General features: G+C 45.3%; 3 protein-coding genes across 8 annotated transcripts; 2 read left to right on the plus strand and 1 right to left on the minus strand.

Annotated features, from left to right (window-relative positions):
• Positions 1–1,099: 1,099 nt before the first annotated feature.
• LOC120455102 (early endosome antigen 1) lies at positions 1,100–11,301 on the plus strand. 6 transcript variants are annotated; one of them, XM_039640979.2, is made up of 12 exons: positions 1,100–1,628; positions 1,688–1,868; positions 1,991–2,581; positions 2,648–2,751; positions 2,821–2,928; positions 3,083–6,766; positions 8,106–8,201; positions 8,257–8,585; positions 8,653–8,752; positions 9,122–9,394; positions 9,735–11,008; positions 11,065–11,301. In XM_039640979.2, exons 1-11 carry the CDS (start codon positions 1,590–1,592, stop codon positions 10,998–11,000), a joined length of 6,771 nt encoding a protein of 2,256 aa, XP_039496913.1. In that variant the 5' UTR covers positions 1,100–1,589; the 3' UTR covers positions 11,001–11,008; positions 11,065–11,301. The 6 variants fall into 6 exon arrangements, with proteins under 6 accessions (XP_039496913.1, XP_039496912.1, XP_039496914.1 ...); XM_039640978.2 differs by having other exon boundaries at positions 9,735–11,301; XM_039640981.2 differs by lacking the exon at positions 9,735–11,008 and having other exon boundaries at positions 1,101–1,628.
• Positions 11,302–13,823: 2,522 nt separating this feature from the next.
• Positions 13,824–17,331, plus strand: LOC120455460 (tyrosine aminotransferase). The gene is made up of 4 exons (XM_039641682.2): positions 13,824–14,552; positions 15,950–16,464; positions 16,533–16,826; positions 16,885–17,331. The coding sequence occupies exons 1-4, from the start codon at positions 14,186–14,188 to the stop codon at positions 17,230–17,232; spliced, it is 1,524 nt and encodes a 507-aa protein (XP_039497616.1). The 5' UTR covers positions 13,824–14,185; the 3' UTR covers positions 17,233–17,331.
• Positions 17,332–17,529: 198 nt separating this feature from the next.
• Positions 17,530–18,729, minus strand: LOC120455462 (plasminogen receptor (KT)). The gene is made up of 3 exons (XM_039641683.2): positions 18,583–18,729; positions 18,255–18,495; positions 17,530–18,190 (listed from the first exon to the last, which is right to left on the minus strand). The coding sequence occupies exons 1-3, from the start codon at positions 18,670–18,672 to the stop codon at positions 18,057–18,059; spliced, it is 465 nt and encodes a 154-aa protein (XP_039497617.1). The 5' UTR covers positions 18,673–18,729; the 3' UTR covers positions 17,530–18,056.
• Positions 18,730–18,847: the final 118 nt, after the last annotated feature.

Consider the following 18,847-nt stretch of genomic DNA (forward strand, 5'->3'; position numbering starts at 1 on the left):
CAATTGGTTTTTAGTAAGTTGTAAAACTAAATTATGTAACTGCATAAATAATTAGTAACATAAATAAGTAATTCCATGTTGTTGTTTATTCTTGCTACTTCCTAACTGGAAATGGTTATGTTTTTCGTAGAAATCACCTTCAAAAGTTTTTGTACATCGGCTGTGCATTTCCATTGTTTGTCCGAATTAATGGTGGCGTTATTTTTAACGATCAGCACTATCCGTAGTTGTTCTGCGTGCCTAGAGACGCGGAGTGGGCGATCATTACGGGCACATTGTTTTCGGTCATTGGTTAATGTTATTACAATTTAATAGTTTACATGTGGTGGACCACACTGGGCCGCCATTGGCCCACCGGTCAAAGGAATTCCCCCAGAAACAGAAGCCACACTTGTTTACTTGGCGGGAATTTCGCAGCGAGGACCAGTGCCGCCATCTATGTCTGGGGTTGCGGAAAGTTGGGTACATTTCTGGACAATAATGATCTGATCATTTCTATCAATAATATTATTGTAAGTTAAAATACATAAATAGTGAACTATATATAATGAATAATATATAATGAATAATATATAATGAATAATATATAATGAATAATATATAATGAATAATATATAACGAATAATATAAAATGAATAATATAAAATGCATAATATATAATAAATAATATAAAATGAATAATATATAATGAATAATATATAATAAATAATATAAAATGAATAATATATAATAAATAATATAAAATGAATAATATAAAATGAATAATATAAAATGAATACATATAATGAATAATATATTTGAAAATTTAAATTGGAAATATCAGCACTGATCCGAAAACATATCGTTCCTTCATCTATTAATTAATTCCATTTGTCTATGGATACTTTGGTATTACAAGTAGCCAAATACATCATAACTAAAGTGAATTATTATCCAAATTTTATATGAAACAGCTGTTTCTTGAATATCGCAATGGCATAGTGGAAACTCATGCCACATCTCACGCTGTAATATCGATATGCAGACACGCATCTAGTGGAGTCCCCCTGGCTTATCGCTGGAAAGTATCGATAAGCGTATCGATATTCCGATACCAATTACCGAGCACACTGCGTTTGGCGACGCAGCGCGTCGGCATTTGAATTAAACGACGCGCCGAAAAGAAAAGTTGTTGCATTTGTTCGTATTTAGTTAGCCATGTTTTCGTTCTGTCAAAATTTTTCGGAAGTGTCAAAGTTTCGTAGTGGACCAGTGCGCTAGACTTGTTCAGTAATTCTCTATTCCTCGTACGGAGCAGGTGTGTCGACAGCCTACAGCTTGGAAAATAAAAAATATATATATTTTTGTGAGAAGTTTGTACATAAAATATTTTTTTTTGGTCGCGTTTTCGGTCGAGTCCCGTTTTTCGTTTCAATACAATATTGTGTCTAACGGGAAAAGTCCCGTTGCTGGTTGCCCACAATCATACACTTTTTAATACACTTACACATACGCGCGCACGCATACGCATACGCACACATACGCATACGCACACATACGCAAACACACACATACGCATACGCACACATACGCAAACACACACATTCGCAATGGACATGCGCAGCTGGCGTAAGGTCCTACTCCAGTGGGTAAGTGAATCCCGCATCGCGCACTGGCGTTCATCTAGAGTAACCCAATCCTTCGGCAGATTGGCGAGTGCCAGTTTATCGAGCCAAACTACATTAGTTTGGAGCAGTCGGACATAGAGTCCTTCTACGCGGTCTACATTCAAAAGATCCAGGAGACGGAAACGTTGACGGAGGAGGGGAAGACGGCGCTGCAGGCTCAGCCCAATGAATACCGCCCCTTGTTGCAGGAATTCCTCTCACGTAAGTTTCGTTTCCTGGTGAAAAAATGTTCCCTTGCCTGCGCATGTATATGTGATGTCCTTGAAATGATTCCTACCTTGATGTACCCTGTATGTACAATGACATGCATTTTTTCGATGCAGAAAACTATACCGAGTTCAGTGCCCAAATAGATGACCGCGGAGACCTGCTGTCTTCGGATTACCTGTACGTGTACACGCTGTTGTTGCAGTACTCGTGCGTGAAGAAGCCAAGCGTGTTCTTTCACAGCATCTGCAACAAGCTGCCGGAGCTGACGCAGACTTGCATCGCATCCTTCCTTGGAGAGACAGTAGATAAGCTATTGACGCGACAATATCTACGTCAGACGATCGCCAATGTGGCAGCTATTTACCGACAGGAGGCTTCCGTCTCAGTCAGCCCAAGTCAACGCAGCAACATCCAGAGTCCCGATCCGAGGGTCGATGATGCGGCATGCTCATCCTCGCCCTCATCGACATCGTCACAGCCGTCGAGCAGCACGCCACAGTTGCAAAAATATCGCGAACGGCTTCTCCTACATATTTCTGCCTCCGAAATGCCACCTCCGCCGACCCCGAAAACGGAGCTACTGGAGCAACGAACCAAGGAGCTGCGCGGTCTTCGTTCCCAACTGGAGATGGTGCGCTACGAGAAGACCGTGCTGGAGGAGCAGCAATTGGAGAAAGACGATCTCATCAAAGTTCTTAACAGAGGTTAGAATGCTTTGAGCATCATAATGTGTTACATGTAATTTCATAATTACATAATTTGCATTACAGAGAAAATGATGGCCAAGATTGAACTGGAAAAACTGAAGAATGCAAAACTGGCCGAAGAGCAGCATGATGACGAGAACTACGTCATGCCATATGAGTATGAACATGTAGGTAGACCAACAGATGGCTCACAGGTAGCGGGAGCTATAAACCAATAAAACTTTACCTTATTTCAGATGAAGGGCACTCTCTTAAAGGAAATCGGTCAAAAGGAGGATGTCATCGCCGAGATTAGCGATAAGCTGCATGATTTGCGCGCCGAAAAGTCCGGGCTGTCCGAGAGGGTAAGCTACCTGTTCGGTTTTATAGCCACTAGAAACAACTAGGCCTAAATGGTTTGCAACTGTACAGATTACATTCGTTTACAATATTTTATTCAACGCTTTCAATGTATATGCAATGAAAACTAATATGTTATATCTTTGATTTCTTTTATAGCTAAATGCGACGGGAGAAAGATTGTTGCAGTATGCGGACCGCATCCGAGTGCTAGAAGGCCGTATAGAAGACCTGACCCGTTTGCTATCGTCCAGGGACGATAGGATCTCGTCCCTGGAGCTCGATAAACAGGAATTGGATCAGTGTCTTCAGGAAGCACGCGAAGAGTTGCACAACCGACGTGAGGTCTTAAACTCCTCCTCCGATTTGCTTAACTGTTCTATGTCTCCGAACACCACGCCCGAGAATCTGGCCAGTTCTGTGATTGACAAGCAGTTACGCGAGAAGGAGCACGAGAATGCCGAGCTGAAGGAGGAGCTGCAGAAGCGAAACAATTCCCAGCTGGAGCTCTGCCAGGCCCTGTCAAGTTTCCTGCAGAAGCACAACATCGCTCACGAGTTTCCGGTAGAATGGACGTCGTCGTCCCTATTGTCCAGCATTTCTGCGATCGAGAGTAACTTTGTCGAAACGGTGAACAAGAGTGCGCAAATTATGTTGGACTTCGAAATTCAGGCTGCGCACGTCAAAAAACTACTAGGAAAATGCCAGTTGTTATCTGGGTCCGTGGAGTGCCAGCAAAAGGAGCTAGAGGAGGCCAAGGCCACAATAGCGGAGCTAATGGACTCGGCTTTGGAATCGAGCCGTGAATATAGCATTATGCTGAGGTCTTATGATATAAAAGTAGCCGATATAACATCGAAAAGCAACGAACTGCAGTTGGACAACGAAAGACTTAATGAAAAATGCACTGAGCTTATTTCGATGGTTGCCATCGGGGATGAACATCTGGCCGATATCAATGTGAAACTAAGTGAGAAAGAACAGCAGATGAAAGTTGTGGGCGCTGAAATCCGTGATCTGCGTGCAAGGAATTTATTACTTAAAAATACGCTCAGCGAAATCGCAGATAAAGCATCTAGTGAGGCAATGCATACGCAGAATTTGCAGCACAGCTATCGGTTTGTGAGATCAAAGTATGAAGAGTGCCGAAGAGAACTAATTGCCAGGAACTCTTTCCAAGATGAGTTGGCCAGGATGTTGAATGTGCCAGACTGGGAGACCATGAATAGTCGCATAAGCCAGTTGATCGAGATGCAGGCGGAACATAATGAACTTCACTTAGCCCATGCACGGAAGGAGAAGCAATTGGATGAGCTCAGTGCTCAACACGACAAGCTGATGCTGACCCAAGTGAAGCTTGAGAAAACGTGTATAGAAAAGGAGTTCGAAATAGAAGAGAATATTTTACAGCTACAGGAATTTGAAGAGCATAACAAGAATCTTGATCGTTTTCTTATCCGCATCATTACTCTCTTAGGAGGTAGCATCGACCGGAAATCATCGACCTCTCTGGAATCTGTGAAAATTGAACAGCGATTTGCCGATATTGAAGCGTTAATTGAGAAGCAATTGCAATCTGCTGATGCTCTTAAGGAGGACTTCAATGATCTTCAAGCGAAAAACGAAGAACTCGTTTTGAATACTATCCAAGGATTAAAAAACCGCGAGAGAATCGTCGCTTCTTTAGAGATGAAGTCCGAAAAACTGAGGGACACCCTAACAGCGCTAGAAAAAGAACTCAGCAGCAGCAACGAAAAGATAGCCCAGCTGCAAAATGCACTAAGCGAGGAGCATCGCAATTCGGAAGCAGTGTCACAGAGGTTAGACCAAGCGCAGCAGGAAATCGAAGGCTACCATGTGGAAGCCCTTAGGTTTCTGACCACCATTAGCGATCGCCTTCAACAAGATTTCGATGGCGCTAACACTCCCCAACAGCTGGGTATTCGTATGACCCAGTTTTTGGAAATGTATGACCAGATGGAGGTGCGGTACCTGGAGTCCTCGTCGATGGTAGATCAGCTGACACAATCTAGGGCACAACTGGAGCAGCAAGTGGCTGAGCTACTGGAAGATGTGGCTAGTAAGCAGGTTGCTATCCAGGAGTCATCGTCGTTGGTAGAACAGCTTACCCAATCTAAGGCGCAACTGGAGCAGCAAGTGGCAGAGCTACAGAAAGAGGTTGCTACTCAGCAGGCTAATAACCAGCAGTCAGGACCCATGATCAAACAGCTGAACGACACCATCCAAAACCTCGAGAGTGTTAACGCAAAGCTAAGCGAGGACAACCATGTATCGCATACTGCTCGTTTGGATATGAGTGATTCTCTGTTGAAAGCGCAAAATGAGCTTAAACGTCGCATAAGCAGAGTCGTCCATCTGGAGTCCTCGGAAAGACGCATAAACAACGAGTTGTCCGACTGTAAAGAAGAGATGCATAAACTGAAAAAGGAACTCGAGTTTTCTGAAGAGAGATTTGACATGATGAAGCTCTTGTATGAAAAACAGTTTGATGCTCTTGAAGTTATTTGTGACAAAGAGACCGAGGAAAAAGAAGATTTGCAAATAAATCTCACGGCAACTGAAGAGATGTATTTGAAATCGGAAGAAAAGCTCAAAAAAATTGTAAAGACTTATGAAGATGAGCACGACAGGCTTTGCCAAGAACACGATAAGCGCTGCAGAGATGTTACAAAGCGTTGCAAAGAACTGGAAGAGCAATTGGCTGAGAAGGAACGCTATTCGACCCAACTGGCAGAAGCGCAAGTCAAAGACAAGGAGGAACTGCTATGTCTGAAGGCAAAGCTAGAGGAAGACCAAAACCTTGTAGCTAGCCTGAAAGTGAACCTGGAAAAGAAGCAGGGAGACGTAGATGGTTTAAAGACGGCCCTTGATGCACAAACGAAAATTTCAGATAATTGGCGGAGTCAAACGGATGCTGCACAGCGAGATGTCTTCCTGGCTAAGGAGCGCTTAAAGAAGTCAGAGCGTGAGTTCGAAGTGAGTCTGGCCACCCTTGAAGACCAGATCGAAACATTGGAGGACCGCCACACCCAGACGGAAGCTGAGCGCGCAACTGCCTACGAGCGGATCAATATGTTGGAGGCGCGTTGTCAAGAGAAGGATGTAACAATCCGTACACTGCAAGGGGAAATCGAAAGGGTCGAGCACTTGCAGCATCAGCTACAATCGGAGATGGGTAGCCACAACTCGTTGGTGGAACAACTTAACCGACAGTTGGCAGGAAAAGCTAGTGAGCTTTTGGATGTGCAGAATCGCCTGGAAACTGCAATCGCCGAGCGCAACCAGCCCAATGAACAACTAGCACACATCTCCGAACTGCAGCATCGTTTGGAAGCGGAGACCGCCGATCGTATACAGGCCCAGAAAAAGCTGACTGAGCTCACCGACCGGTTAAACGAAGTGGTCCAGGAGTTGGAGAGCACTCGGCTCGAGCATGGCGCCCAGAAACTCAGGATGGAGGAGAGGGCTCGTGAAGCTGACCAAAACAATGGCGAGTTGACGGAAAGTCTCGAATTCTATAAGCAGCGCCTGGATACGCTTGAACGTCTACTTGCCGCCTGCAACGAAGAGTTGGCCGATCTAAATTCCGGCCGGGCTAAACTGACGGAGGCTACGCCAGATCTTGGCGCCACATATAGCACGGCTGATGAACGCCAAAGCGAGTCGGATCAGGAGGCGCGGAGCAACAAGCTGGTGCTAGACTGCCAGATACTGCAGGCCAAGTATCGCGATGCCAAGGATGAGATACAGCGCTGCGAGCAGAAGATAAAGGACCAGCGTCTGGAGATGGAGGGCAAGCTGGACAAGATGAAAAACAAGATGGTAAGTCGCTGCGAACTACTACAACGAGATTCCAAAACCGTAATTACTGGTGCCCATAAAATGGCATGGTCGCAAGGTGTCTATTACGTGCTCCGTGCCATCATCCATCGCTTGCATTGTGCCACCAAGTTCAGGCTGGTGTCCACTGTCATGCACATTTTCCATTTGGCTGGCTCCTGAAGACAACTAGATGGCATAGTGTCCACAGAGATGTGATCCGATCCTAGCACCATGCCATTTCCCACTTACTGTTTGACTTCTTTGCTTTTGCTTGTGCATGTTTATGTTGTCGTCGTTTTGTTTTACTAACTAGTTTTTAAATAAGACGTAGCTGATGTTATAAACCAATTTTTACAGCTTCTTAATCTTCATAAAGGGGAGACGTAAAACATAATTTTTGAACAAGAATTTAATTTGAATTTTATGAACTAAAAAACACATCCATTTCCGATACAAAACAGCCATAACCGTAATGCATTACCAAGTTCTGAACCCCGCGGCAGGTCCTAGTTAGATATTCAAATTTGCTTTAGCGATTGCAGCCAACTAGATTTATTTAACTCTCACTGTGCCTCATCATACAATTAAAATTGCTTTTTCTTTCCTTCCTCTCTCCACCTCACAATTCCCCACAACGGATATCACCCATACGCACCACAATCCCATACGAAACCACCGTTCCCGTTGCCCCAAATCCTTAACCTACCTATACGTCATATGCCCCTTGACACCTGAAGTCACAGACGGGTACTACGGACAGTCCGAGTCCGAGTCCGAGTCGGAGTCGGAGTCCGAGTCCGAGTCCAAATCGGAGTCGGAGTCGGAGTCCGAGTCCGAGTCCGAGTCGGAGTCCGAGTCCGAGTGATACGTACGTTATGAACCAGGAGGAGGAGGGACGCCATGGAGGATGCTGTGAAATGATTCTGCTTTATGTGGGCTCAGTTTTAGCTATAGCTTTATTCTTATTTTCCTTTATCTACCTTAATGAGATGGATGTCGTGCTTAAGAGACGCAAACCCTTCGAGTTTTAGGCTGACATATGACTTTTGGTAGACTTTGTTATTAGCTTTTTACATTTTGTGATATGTATTAAGTCATATTTGATAAATGAGCATTGATGCATTGCCATAAATGTGTTTGTATTTTTTTTTTTATGTTGTTTGTATTGCCCTCACTGTCCTCACTTCTGTCTCTCACTCACTTTCGTCCTTTGAAATGCGTGCCGCCCAAAACCCACACGCATCTCCGCCTGTATAAACACTGCCCTAACTCGGTCACGTTCACCCACACGCACACGCACACGCACACGGACACTTGACACACCACCATCCATCTGTAGCGCTCCTTATATACGGCCGAGGTGACGCGCATGAAGGAGAAGCAGGAACGGGATGCGTCCAAGAGCGCAGCGGAGATGGAGGCACTCACCGCTCAGGTAAATATGATCGCAGCTTGTACTGTGTTATGGTATTAATTCCATTTACTTTCAGAATGCCAAATACGAAGAGCATACACGCAAGCTGTCCAACCAGATTGTGCGTTTGAACGAGAAGATCCTGGAGCAGCAGAAGCAGCACGCGATCATTAGCACCAAGTTGCGCCACCTGCAAATGCAACCCATTAGCGAAACGAAACCATCCAGCACAACGCTCACCGTTTCGTCCAGTTCGTCGTCGGCGGCGGCGAACGATGACTGGCAGCCCTTCAAGCGGCCCAATGTACCGTCCTCCAATTTGGCTATGGAAGATGAAGAGGGTGAGGTCTTTAACAACACTTATCTCACGGATCTGAAATTGGGCCGTGTTCCGGCAGACATGACGTAAGCACTGTGGTCTACCCAATCTGAATGCTCAATATTATGGTGTTATTTTGTTTGTTCCACGCAGAGCCGAGGAGCTGATTTATCGGAATTCGTTGCAACCGCCGCATCTGAAGAGTACTTATGCTGCGCAGTACGATTTGTGCAGCCAGGACGAAGATCTCAAAGTAAGCGTTGGCAATTCACCGACGTCCGTTGCCAGATTCACTGGCAGTAGTAGCAGCAGCATCCACAAGACCACAAACGGCACAAACACTACACCATTGAAGGCACAACAGCAGGCAGCCATGAAGGCTAAGTGGGCACGCATTTTGCGCCGCCCATAGATCCATTAATCTTAATCCTTAACTAGACACCGAGTGAGCTTTTGTCCGCGTTAAGTCTTTAGTTTGAAGCGTCTGTTGTGTCTATTGTTGTGTCCCTTGTAGCTGTGTCTTGTTTTATATTTTTTTTTTGTCACAATAATCCCGTTGTTGTCCAAGAACTTTGATGTCTTTAACTGCAAACTATATGTGTTCTCTTGCTATTCTTTGCAGGACGGACCCCATAGTCTGGATGACAGCATGAGTGCTCTGCTAAGCTCTTCGAGCACCGGAGCACGCAAGAAATCCATGGGCACCCACTATAAACGACCAGGACCGCCCACACCGAGCAAGAACGGCGGCCGTTTGTCGTTCGGCAGCTCGGAGCCGCCACGCGAGATCCTGCGTGAATTCGGCGATCATAACAATACCTCCAAGACGCCGGCGCGCTTCAAGTTCCTGACGCAGCGTTTCAGCGTTGGCAGCAGCGGTTTGCCCCGGGACGAGGTACGTACTGCGGAGTTGGTCAAGAGTAGATTTGTGCTTTTCAATGTTTTGGTTGTTATGTTGTATGTGCCCATTTGACACTGAACTTTCGAGGCATTGTTTTTTATATCCTCGGTAACGTTCAGTGTCATTGCCAAAAGCTGTAGTCAGAGGTAGTTTGTGGGGAACGTTAAATGTGCCTTAGTTGCTTGCTTTCGTACTTCGTTCATGTTCCGTACTTCGTCCATGTTCCGTACTCCGTCCATGTTGCGTTGTCGTCCTTGTGCTGTCCTTGTGCTGTCCTCGTGTGTGGCTCGAGTACAGCCGGCAACTGACCAATTACGCCTGGTCTATCCCACAGCTGCCGCGGCGCAAGCGGCCGAATCTTCTGACCGGAATACACCGCCGTAAGCTGCGCCAGGCGGTGGACTTCTTTTGTACATCAACGCCACGTAAGAGCCGCTCCTACTACGATCAGCAGCGTCTGATTCGCGCCAGCGATGCGGACAAATCAGAGGCTGATGTAACCGAAGAGGAGGCGATCAAAGTGGCTGCAGAAGGTGTACCCGAGTTAGAACCTCTTGAAGATGCCGATCAACAGGGCACTCCGCACCTGTCCACTGCTGCATTGCTGGCCCTGACCAAAGGCAACACCCGCCGTCTAACTGGCACAACAAAACCGAAAAAGGGACGCGTATCACTGTCCCTTCATGGCAACATTTTTGCCAAGAGCCGGCCAGCTGCGTTCGTGGCCGGGAAAAGGGTGCAGCTGCGCCGGAAGTTGCGTCGTGAGCGGATGGGCCGCTTCGATGAGGCCCGTCACTTGGACGAGGTGCGCCTATCGTACTCTGCCCAGACGCCCAAGTCGGCCGAGAATAACAATTACAGTCTGCACAATCGCAATGAGGAGCATCTGCCCAGCCAGATTCTGATGGGCCAGACGATGGTGCTGGAGGGCAAGAGGCGAATGAGTCCGGTCGTGTCCACCACATTCAACGTGGAGGAGCAGAGCAACACTTCGCAGCTGCAGCAACAATTTGAGCACGAAAACTGTGCCACCTGGGCGGTGCTAGATGGCGAGAGTGTGATGGAGGAGACGCAGGACGATTGGCATTTTGAGCAGCTGTGCAAGGAGACGGAATCCACGGCACCCTTTCAACTGCAGCCGCTGGACTACAAGCCCATTGAGGAGCCAGTTGAACCGAAATTCCCCCAACTGGTTGCCTCTTGCAGCAACATCACCGCGAATAGCTGCGCCACCAACATGACCAGCGCCTCATCTTGTACGCTCTATTCGATGGGCAGTGTGCACATGCAGCCGCTGCCCTCGGTCAATATCACCTATGTCCAGTCGCGACCGGACACGCAACTGCGCAAGCCAACGCGCCACCGCTCGCTGATGACTCATTGCCGGCAGTTCCTGCGCCATTTGAGCCTCGGCGAGCGATTGATCGTGGGCTTCGCATTGCTGGTCATGGTGGGGCTGTCCTCGCAACTGGGGGACAAACTGGTGCTGGCGATCACTGGCGTCTTGGCGGGAATGGGGCTCGTCTTCCTCACCTATTCGTGCAACGGCCTTAATGAGAAGCGCAAACCAAAGCACTGGGAATCGCACAAATCTCAATGATCTATGATGTACGCGTTCGTTCGTGTGTAACTCTATGTAACCATGTCCACTTGTTCCTTTACAGAACTCGCCGCCCAAGAGACGTCTCAGCAACATGTTCAAGCGCAAGTAGGCGTGGTCGCAGTCGCAGCATTATATATATATACACCCCTTTCCTGTACATCATTCAGAACTCGAATTCTTTACTTATTATTTATGTTGACCTCTTTTTTTTTGTACATCTGTAGATTAAATCTGGACGTAGAGAGTAAGATACGAACTTATGAAAACAAATGAAATTATATGTAAAATATGTAATTCACGAAAAGCGTTTCTTTTATTTGTTAAAAAACTTGGGGTTTCATACGAGGAAACAGTGTTCTGCTCACTGAGCGAAAAATTGTAATTTGATCATTTTCTAGATCAGCCAGCGAAACGTTTGAGCTGTCTGGGTTTTCGGTTCTACATTGTTAAGCAGAAAACCTGAAAGCTTTTGGCTAGAATTTCATTTGCAACAAGATCGAGTCTTCCGGCTATCAGATACCCCTTACTTACAGTGAGCATGGCACATGAGTAAACAAACTTACGCGGCGTCTTCATCTCTGGAATGTCTACCTTTTATTTACCTTATATCTGTTACGTAGACTCTCTGTTTTCAACGAGTCTAGTATACCCTTTCACTCTGCGAGTAAGGGGTATAAAGAAGAGGAATACACCAAGATGTTTAAGAAATTGCCCAATGGAGGGAGTTGTAATAAGATGAAGCGATGGTTGTCAACGCTGTTCTCCATTTAGGGGGGCGTGACCAGCAGTCGCTGGCAAGTGGCAAGTGGCCAGAAACAAGAAGTTCAACAAGAAAACCTGCTCCAAACGAGGTGAGCAGGAGGCTCGCTCCACCGACCGGCTGACTTATCCACTGACTAACCGAGAAATCGGGCACTGTTGTGATGCAATGGCAAGGTTAGCGCGAAAAAAAAAACATATTTTTGTTTATAGCGCTGAGTAAAAGGCCACTTATAGCGCAAACAACAACTAATCACAAAACATCTAGAACAGTGAAAATACGAGGAATATTTACATAATTGCCAGGAATTTGCAATAACAAGCAATATTTTCAACCATTAGCTGGGTTCAATAGAAAATATCAATCGGGGTTTGGTTGTAAATTTGAAAAAGATTCAAACAAGGCGGATATTATTTATACCAATGTAAAGTTTAAATACAGTGGCCATGAATTTTAAGTTTGAATGGTTCTTAATTATTTTTAAGACTGAATGGTTTTTATTTGGGTTTTTTATGAAACCTATTTTTGTGACTATTGTATTGACGTGGTTTCTGACACTAAATTATAAAATTCTAATCCGATTAGAGCAATTTATATGCATATTGTCATTGCAGCAATAATTTTGAATTTATATGTTTTTCAGCTCAAAAAATTAGGCAGCCTGAAATATAAAATAGATGAAAGCCTTAATTCTCTGGGCTCTTTAATTCGAATCACCTTGTTCTTGACACTAATCCAATTTGAAGCCAAAATAAGTCGTTATATACGACACCACATTGTTCTGTACCGAAAAATCACCTTTTTTCCATTTCAGGCTCTGCTTTTGTGAGATCTTGCCTCAGAATGCTTAAGATCTTGTTTCTATAGATCTATTTCTGCAACGCAGTTTGGAGATTTGCAACTTATTCCTGTCCCGGGGATCAGAGCCAAAATGATCGGAATCTCCGCTCCGGGAGTCCGAGAAATTGCGTTGTCATCGTCAACAGGTGTGGTGGTGTGTTGGTGTGTTGGTGTGCTTAGCCAGTTTATCTAGCTGTTCTAGTTGATCGGGTTCAGATACAGCTATATCCCATAGTCTCTTATGCATATGCAATTATGCAAATCGATGGGATTATATATATCAATGGACTTGGTGTCGCAGTGCATTCCACGTTTGTCCAGATGTGCATTTTACGTACTTTCTAATTAAATGTAAAATGCGCCGTGATTTCAAAGTTTTTTGTAAGTATGGGTATCTGATAGTCGAGCAACTCGTCTATATTTAAGGAGCTTAACAAGTTGCTGAAACGAATTAATATAACTCATAGATATATGTGTATATTAGGATCTATGGGGAACCTATAAGCTTTATTTATTCTATTTATACTTTTTGTGGGAAAATGGTGGAAATAATATAGAAACTCTTGAGTTCAGCTAGTTATTAGTTACTCGGATCGATGACCGCTGAGATCAGAGAGCATTTAAATCCTACAGATAGTGTCTGGCCAACTAAATGGATTGTTTGGCACGTGGCTTAGTGAAGGGTGGGGGAAGGTTGTATGGACTGGGCGAAATCTAACTCTCAGCCCTCCGATCACTCGATATGCATTAATGGTAATGGTTTTGGTTGGTTGGTTGGTTGGTTGGTTGGTGTTTCAAATTGGCCCAAGATGTTATAGACAACATTGGCGCATTTAAATGAATATCGCTGCGATGCGGCGCCTGTTGTTGTTTATATCAAATCAAATCAAATCGAATCGTATCGAATCGAATCGAACTAAAATCTGGTTCCGAGTGGAGCTCAGGCATTATATGAATATGATTTCGAACCGGCGGGTATTCAAATCAGTCGACGCCCCCCTCTATGTTGTTGTTTTTATTTCAGTCTTTCGATCGGCCCTCTCGGCTCGAACCGAAGCCAAAGTCAGGCGCGTGATAACCGGCGATGTGAGTGTGCGGTGGCTATATACCCACTACCATATGCGTATATATGAATGGATGTCTATATGGAGAGCCTATATGGCAGCCGACTAAACGGAACGGAGTCCGCCAGAGGCGATAAAAGCCCCAAGATATCGCTGAAGTAGATCAGTTTAGCACAGAATTCGCAAACGACTTGAAAGTAGAGCCAATCCAAAAGCCAATCGGTTACGAGTATCCCAAGAAAATCCATCGCATATACAAAAGAGCCTTCCGTCCAACACAGAGTTTAGCCAAAGATCGCATCTCTAATGCTCGTCTGGAACGATAAACAGGATACCAACTTTACGTTCATTTGAGCAGAGTGCTCCCAATTGCCAGTAATCGGACCGGAGACACCGTTTTTGTACCCAAAATATTAGCAACATTTTTGTTTGTGATTTTTTTTTATTTTTTATTGTTGTTTGTTGGGTTTCTTGCGATTTTCTTTCGTTGAATTGGTAAAAGGGCCGGCCTGGTGATAATGCCCAGCAGTGTTGCCAACGAGTATCAGTTCCGATACCAGAGCAGCCGCAATCGGTCCAGCTGCCCAAGCCGGAGTACCAGTGAGCCGGAATCCCCGGCGCCACCGGTAACGCCAAACTGCGATGTAGTCGACCAGGCGCTGGCCGAGCTGCAGCTGCAGTCGCAGGAGATACGGCAGCAGCAGGAGCATCTGGTGGCCACCACCACCACCACCACCACGAGCAGCAGCAGCAGCCGAAAGCGATCCGGATGGGAGATAAAGGGATCCAAGCTCTCACTTAACACGCACAATCGCATCCGGAACATTGTCGAGGCGCTGAAGATCAAGCCGAATCCGGAGAAGCCCATGATACCGCTGTCCATTGGTGAGCATTACATATATTTCTATTAACTTATAGATACTTTTATCTAAAGAGAAATTGGAAAGCTTTAAGAACCTCTGCTATTAGGCATTTCCTACTAAAAACCCTTTTAATACTTTTTATAGATGCTTTTTAAATATTTTCAAATTTACATATCAAACTTGCAGTTTCTTAAAGCAAATCCTTATTGCTACTTTGTGTTATCCGCCAGTTAAACTTACTAAATATAACTTATGTTGTATACAAATTTAAAGCTTATCTCTTTAAGAATTCCCAGAAGTATGTTATAAAATTAGCATATTTATAATTACATTATCAGGATACCGCCTTGACTTTGACTTTAACTTTTCCATTTTCGATAAAAAATAAATGTTCCTTTATAGTGGCTAATCAGATAATAAATAATTTAGCTAGCCAAAATTCGAAAAGAAGATAGTGCTGACCATCCAGTTTCGTGGGAAACCTGCTCCTCATTTCACCATATCCCCAAAACATCTCTGAAGTATATGCTACAAGTTTCTAGGGCAAATTTGAATATTACCGATGTGCGATCTCTTTTGCTCTTGCCGTCTTATATATATGTATATATTTTTATTTTTGGCAGCCGACTTGGCACAAAACCCACTACAACTAGCTTTATGAACACAATGAGTTCGGTGCCATTGTGAAGTAAGGCAATGCACACAGCCATTGGTTATACACACCCACAAAATCGGGCCAATCAGAGATCGGTGCATGGCTATAATGGTTATTGAACGATATATAATTTGGGACTTTTTACTTCACTGAAATAAATATATATAGCTCTATAGCTCTATAGGAATTCGGGCCAGCAGGCTTAGGAAATTTACAGAGAAGCTTATTTAGCCGATTGTCGCGAGTTTCTAAATTTGTGCTAAAATATGCCAGATACCAGATATATAAAATCTGTAAAGCTGTTGTTGTTTCGCTTGTTGTTCTTGTTTATACTTTAATTTGTTTGTTATTTTTGTATTTTTTTTTTTTTTTTTTGTTAGTAATATTATATTATTTTTGTAGCAAGGCACGCGCACTGTATTTGTATTTTGTGTGGGAATTTGCATAAAATGTAGTTCCACCTGTTTGGCGGAGTCAAGAATCGAATTGAGCTCGGGATCTGAGCCAGATTATACTGCTGCCTTGTGTTTACCCATCGGAATCGGGAATCGAAGCTAGGCGGAAACGAACGAGTTAGCCATTGACCCAATGCAATCCGAGATTTGGGTGCAAAGTCACCTGATTTTTATTTTGGGCATCACTTTTGCATTCCGTTTCCAAAAATAAATGCATCTTATCCAATTAATTTTGAGATTCACCGAATATTGCATATTTTCTGTATTATTTTATTAGCTAAATATTTTTAAACTCCCCGCTTCATCCAGGTGATCCCACAACCTTTGGCAATCTAAAAGCCGCCGATGAGACAATGAAGGCGGTGCTGCATTCGCTGGAGAGCGGCAAGTACAATGGGTATGCCAGCACCCAGGGTCATGACGTGGCCCGCCAGGCGGTGGCCAAGTACAGTGCCCACCAGCGCAGCGATGGCGAGATCGATCCCAATGAGGTGGTGCTCTGCAGCGGCTGCTCCTCCGCATTGGAGTACTGCATCCTGGCGCTGGCGGATCGCGGTCAGAATGTGCTGGTGCCGCGACCAGGTTTCTGTTTGTACTACACACTGGCCGAGGGTTTGGACATCGAGGTGCGCTACTACGATCTCCTGCCCGATCAGCAGTGGCGCGCCGATCTCGTGCAGCTGGAGAGCCTGATCGACGAGAACACCGCCGCCCTGTTGATCAACAATCCGAGCAATCCCTGCGGCAGCGTCTACGATGAGAAGCATCTGCGCGAACTGATCGCCATCTGTGAACGCCACTATCTGCCCATCATCGCCGATGAGGTAAGTGGTCATCCTCACCGAAGCACACATGAATTTTTGCATCACAGCTGTCCTGGGTTTTCTTGCAGATCTATGAGCACTTTGTGTTCCCCGGCTCCAAGCACCTGGCCGTGAGCAGCCTGACCACGGAGGTTCCAGTTCTCTCCTGCGGCGGCTTGACCAAACGCTTCCTGGTACCCGGTTGGCGAATGGGCTGGATCATCTTGCACGATCGCAAGAATCGTTTGCGCGATGCCATTGTCGGTCTGAGGAACATGTGTGGTCGCATTCTCGGCTCCAACACCATCATCCAGGGCGCCTTGCCCGATATCCTGACCAAAACACCGCAGTCCTACTTTGACGGTGTCATCGACGTGCTCCACGTAAGTGTATCATTTATATTAATAACTAAATTGATTATAAAAACCGCGTATTTTACAGTCGAACGCCTTGCTGGCCTACAAGATGCTGAAGCAGGTGCGTGGCCTCGATCCCGTGATGCCCAATGGAGCCATGTACATGATGATCGGCGTGAGCATCGAACGCTTTCCGGAATTCAAGGACGACACCCACTTTGTCCAGGAGCTGGTCAACGAGCAGAGTGTCTTTTGTCTGCCGGGCAGCTGCTTTGAGTATCCGGGCTACGTGAGGATCGTGCTCACCGTTCCGGGTGCAATGATCGAGGAGGCGTGCTCCAGAATTGCCGAGTTTTGCGATCGCCATTTTAAGAAGGAATCGCGCAACTTTATTGAGCATGGATTGCTGGATGGCGATGATCTGGCTTTTTGAGCTGGGAGCAAAACATTTATTAGACATTCTAGACTACAATTTGTATCAAGTGTACATAGGTATATAATATATATATATATATCAATCATTTTAACTATCCAATATAAGGAGTATTGTCTCAAAAAATTGCTGAATAAGTAAAGCGCGTCACACACACAGATACATAGATAGAGTTTAGAAAGAGCGAGTAATCTGCGGCTAAGTAAATGGTCGTTATGGAGGACTTTTGCATATAAATATATATAATATATATAATATAACTATATATATATATAGGCCTATATTTGAGCTATCTGGCGCTGTAGGCTGGCTTGGGGTTCTGTGCAGCAAAAACCATTTTTTTGGTGAATTGTTAAACTTGGTGAAGGTATTGCTCCTTTGGAACCATATGATATGATGATGCTTTTTTGCTAGTCACAATTATTTCTATTAGTTTTGAATCAATTTTCAGGCAGCCTTTCAATTTAAAAATGCTGAACATTTTAGCATAAATTGGATATAGATGCATAGCATTACATGCATATATATATTCGTTGTAAGAACTTGCCAAATGCAATGGTGATGAAAGAGCTGTGAAACGCAATTTGAATGCTGGTGAGTGTTGTTGCGTGTAATTGAATGGTCCCCACAGTTGAGCATTCAGCACTGTGTTTGTGCCAACAAAAAATATACAATTCTAGCTAGAGGGATATTACAAATTTCGCACACTCTTAGTATTGATTGTGGAGCGTGTGTATGTGTGTGCATTTTTGAACGAGGACCTGAGCACGAGAACCCAATCCCACCTACAACAGACTAACGGGGAGAGGGACATCCTCTTGCCTCTACATGTGGTGCGGATGCATTTTCTTCTCCATTTCGGTCTCCACGCGTGCCTCATCGATGCCGGCGACGGTGGGCAGTCCACCTGGCCAGTGGAGCAGCTCCTGCTCGTGCTCCATGATCATGTTGGCCTCCGCTGCAATTGATTTGTGCTCAGATATATGGCAACTAAATCAAACAAACCACAATGCCAGACTCACCTTGGATGCGATGCATCTTGCTGCCGTAGGCCCAGTCGGAATAGTAGCCCACCACGAAGGTGAGCGGCAGGAGCGGAGCCAGCGCGGATACACTCCTCACCCGCTGGTAGTAACTGGCGCAGCCGTAGACAGCACTCAGATAGAAGCCGCTCAGCCAGTAGAAGAGCTCCCGGTGATGGGCGATGGCCAGTGCCTGTTCCCGCTGCTTGATCTGGTAGTGCATCTGTATCCAGCGCTCCATCTGAGTGGTGTGGTGGTCGCATTTGGTCATTTTGGCTCTTGCGGAGATTATATAAAAAAAAAAAATAAAAAACAGGGGTACACTCACCTTGAGCTCCTGGCACTTGCGGTAGCTGGGATCATCGTGCTCCGGATAGCCACTGCCGGAGGTTTTCTTGCACGAGGCTGTGGCACCCATTTCGATGTGATTGCTGCTCGGAAATCGCTTGTTGGTTTTTTTGGGCCACTCCGCGCGGAGTTGCCACTCGACGACAAAAGGGTGCCCAAATCGACCCGTAAAAGTGCGCAGGCGTCATCCTTTTTTTTTTTTTTTGTTGGGGGGTGGCTTCGTTCTCTTGGAACCAGAGCCATTC

Source organism: Drosophila santomea, chromosome X, assembly GCF_016746245.2.
Source record: "Drosophila santomea strain STO CAGO 1482 chromosome X, Prin_Dsan_1.1, whole genome shotgun sequence".
Classification (NCBI taxonomy): domain Eukaryota; kingdom Metazoa; phylum Arthropoda; class Insecta; order Diptera; family Drosophilidae; genus Drosophila; species Drosophila santomea.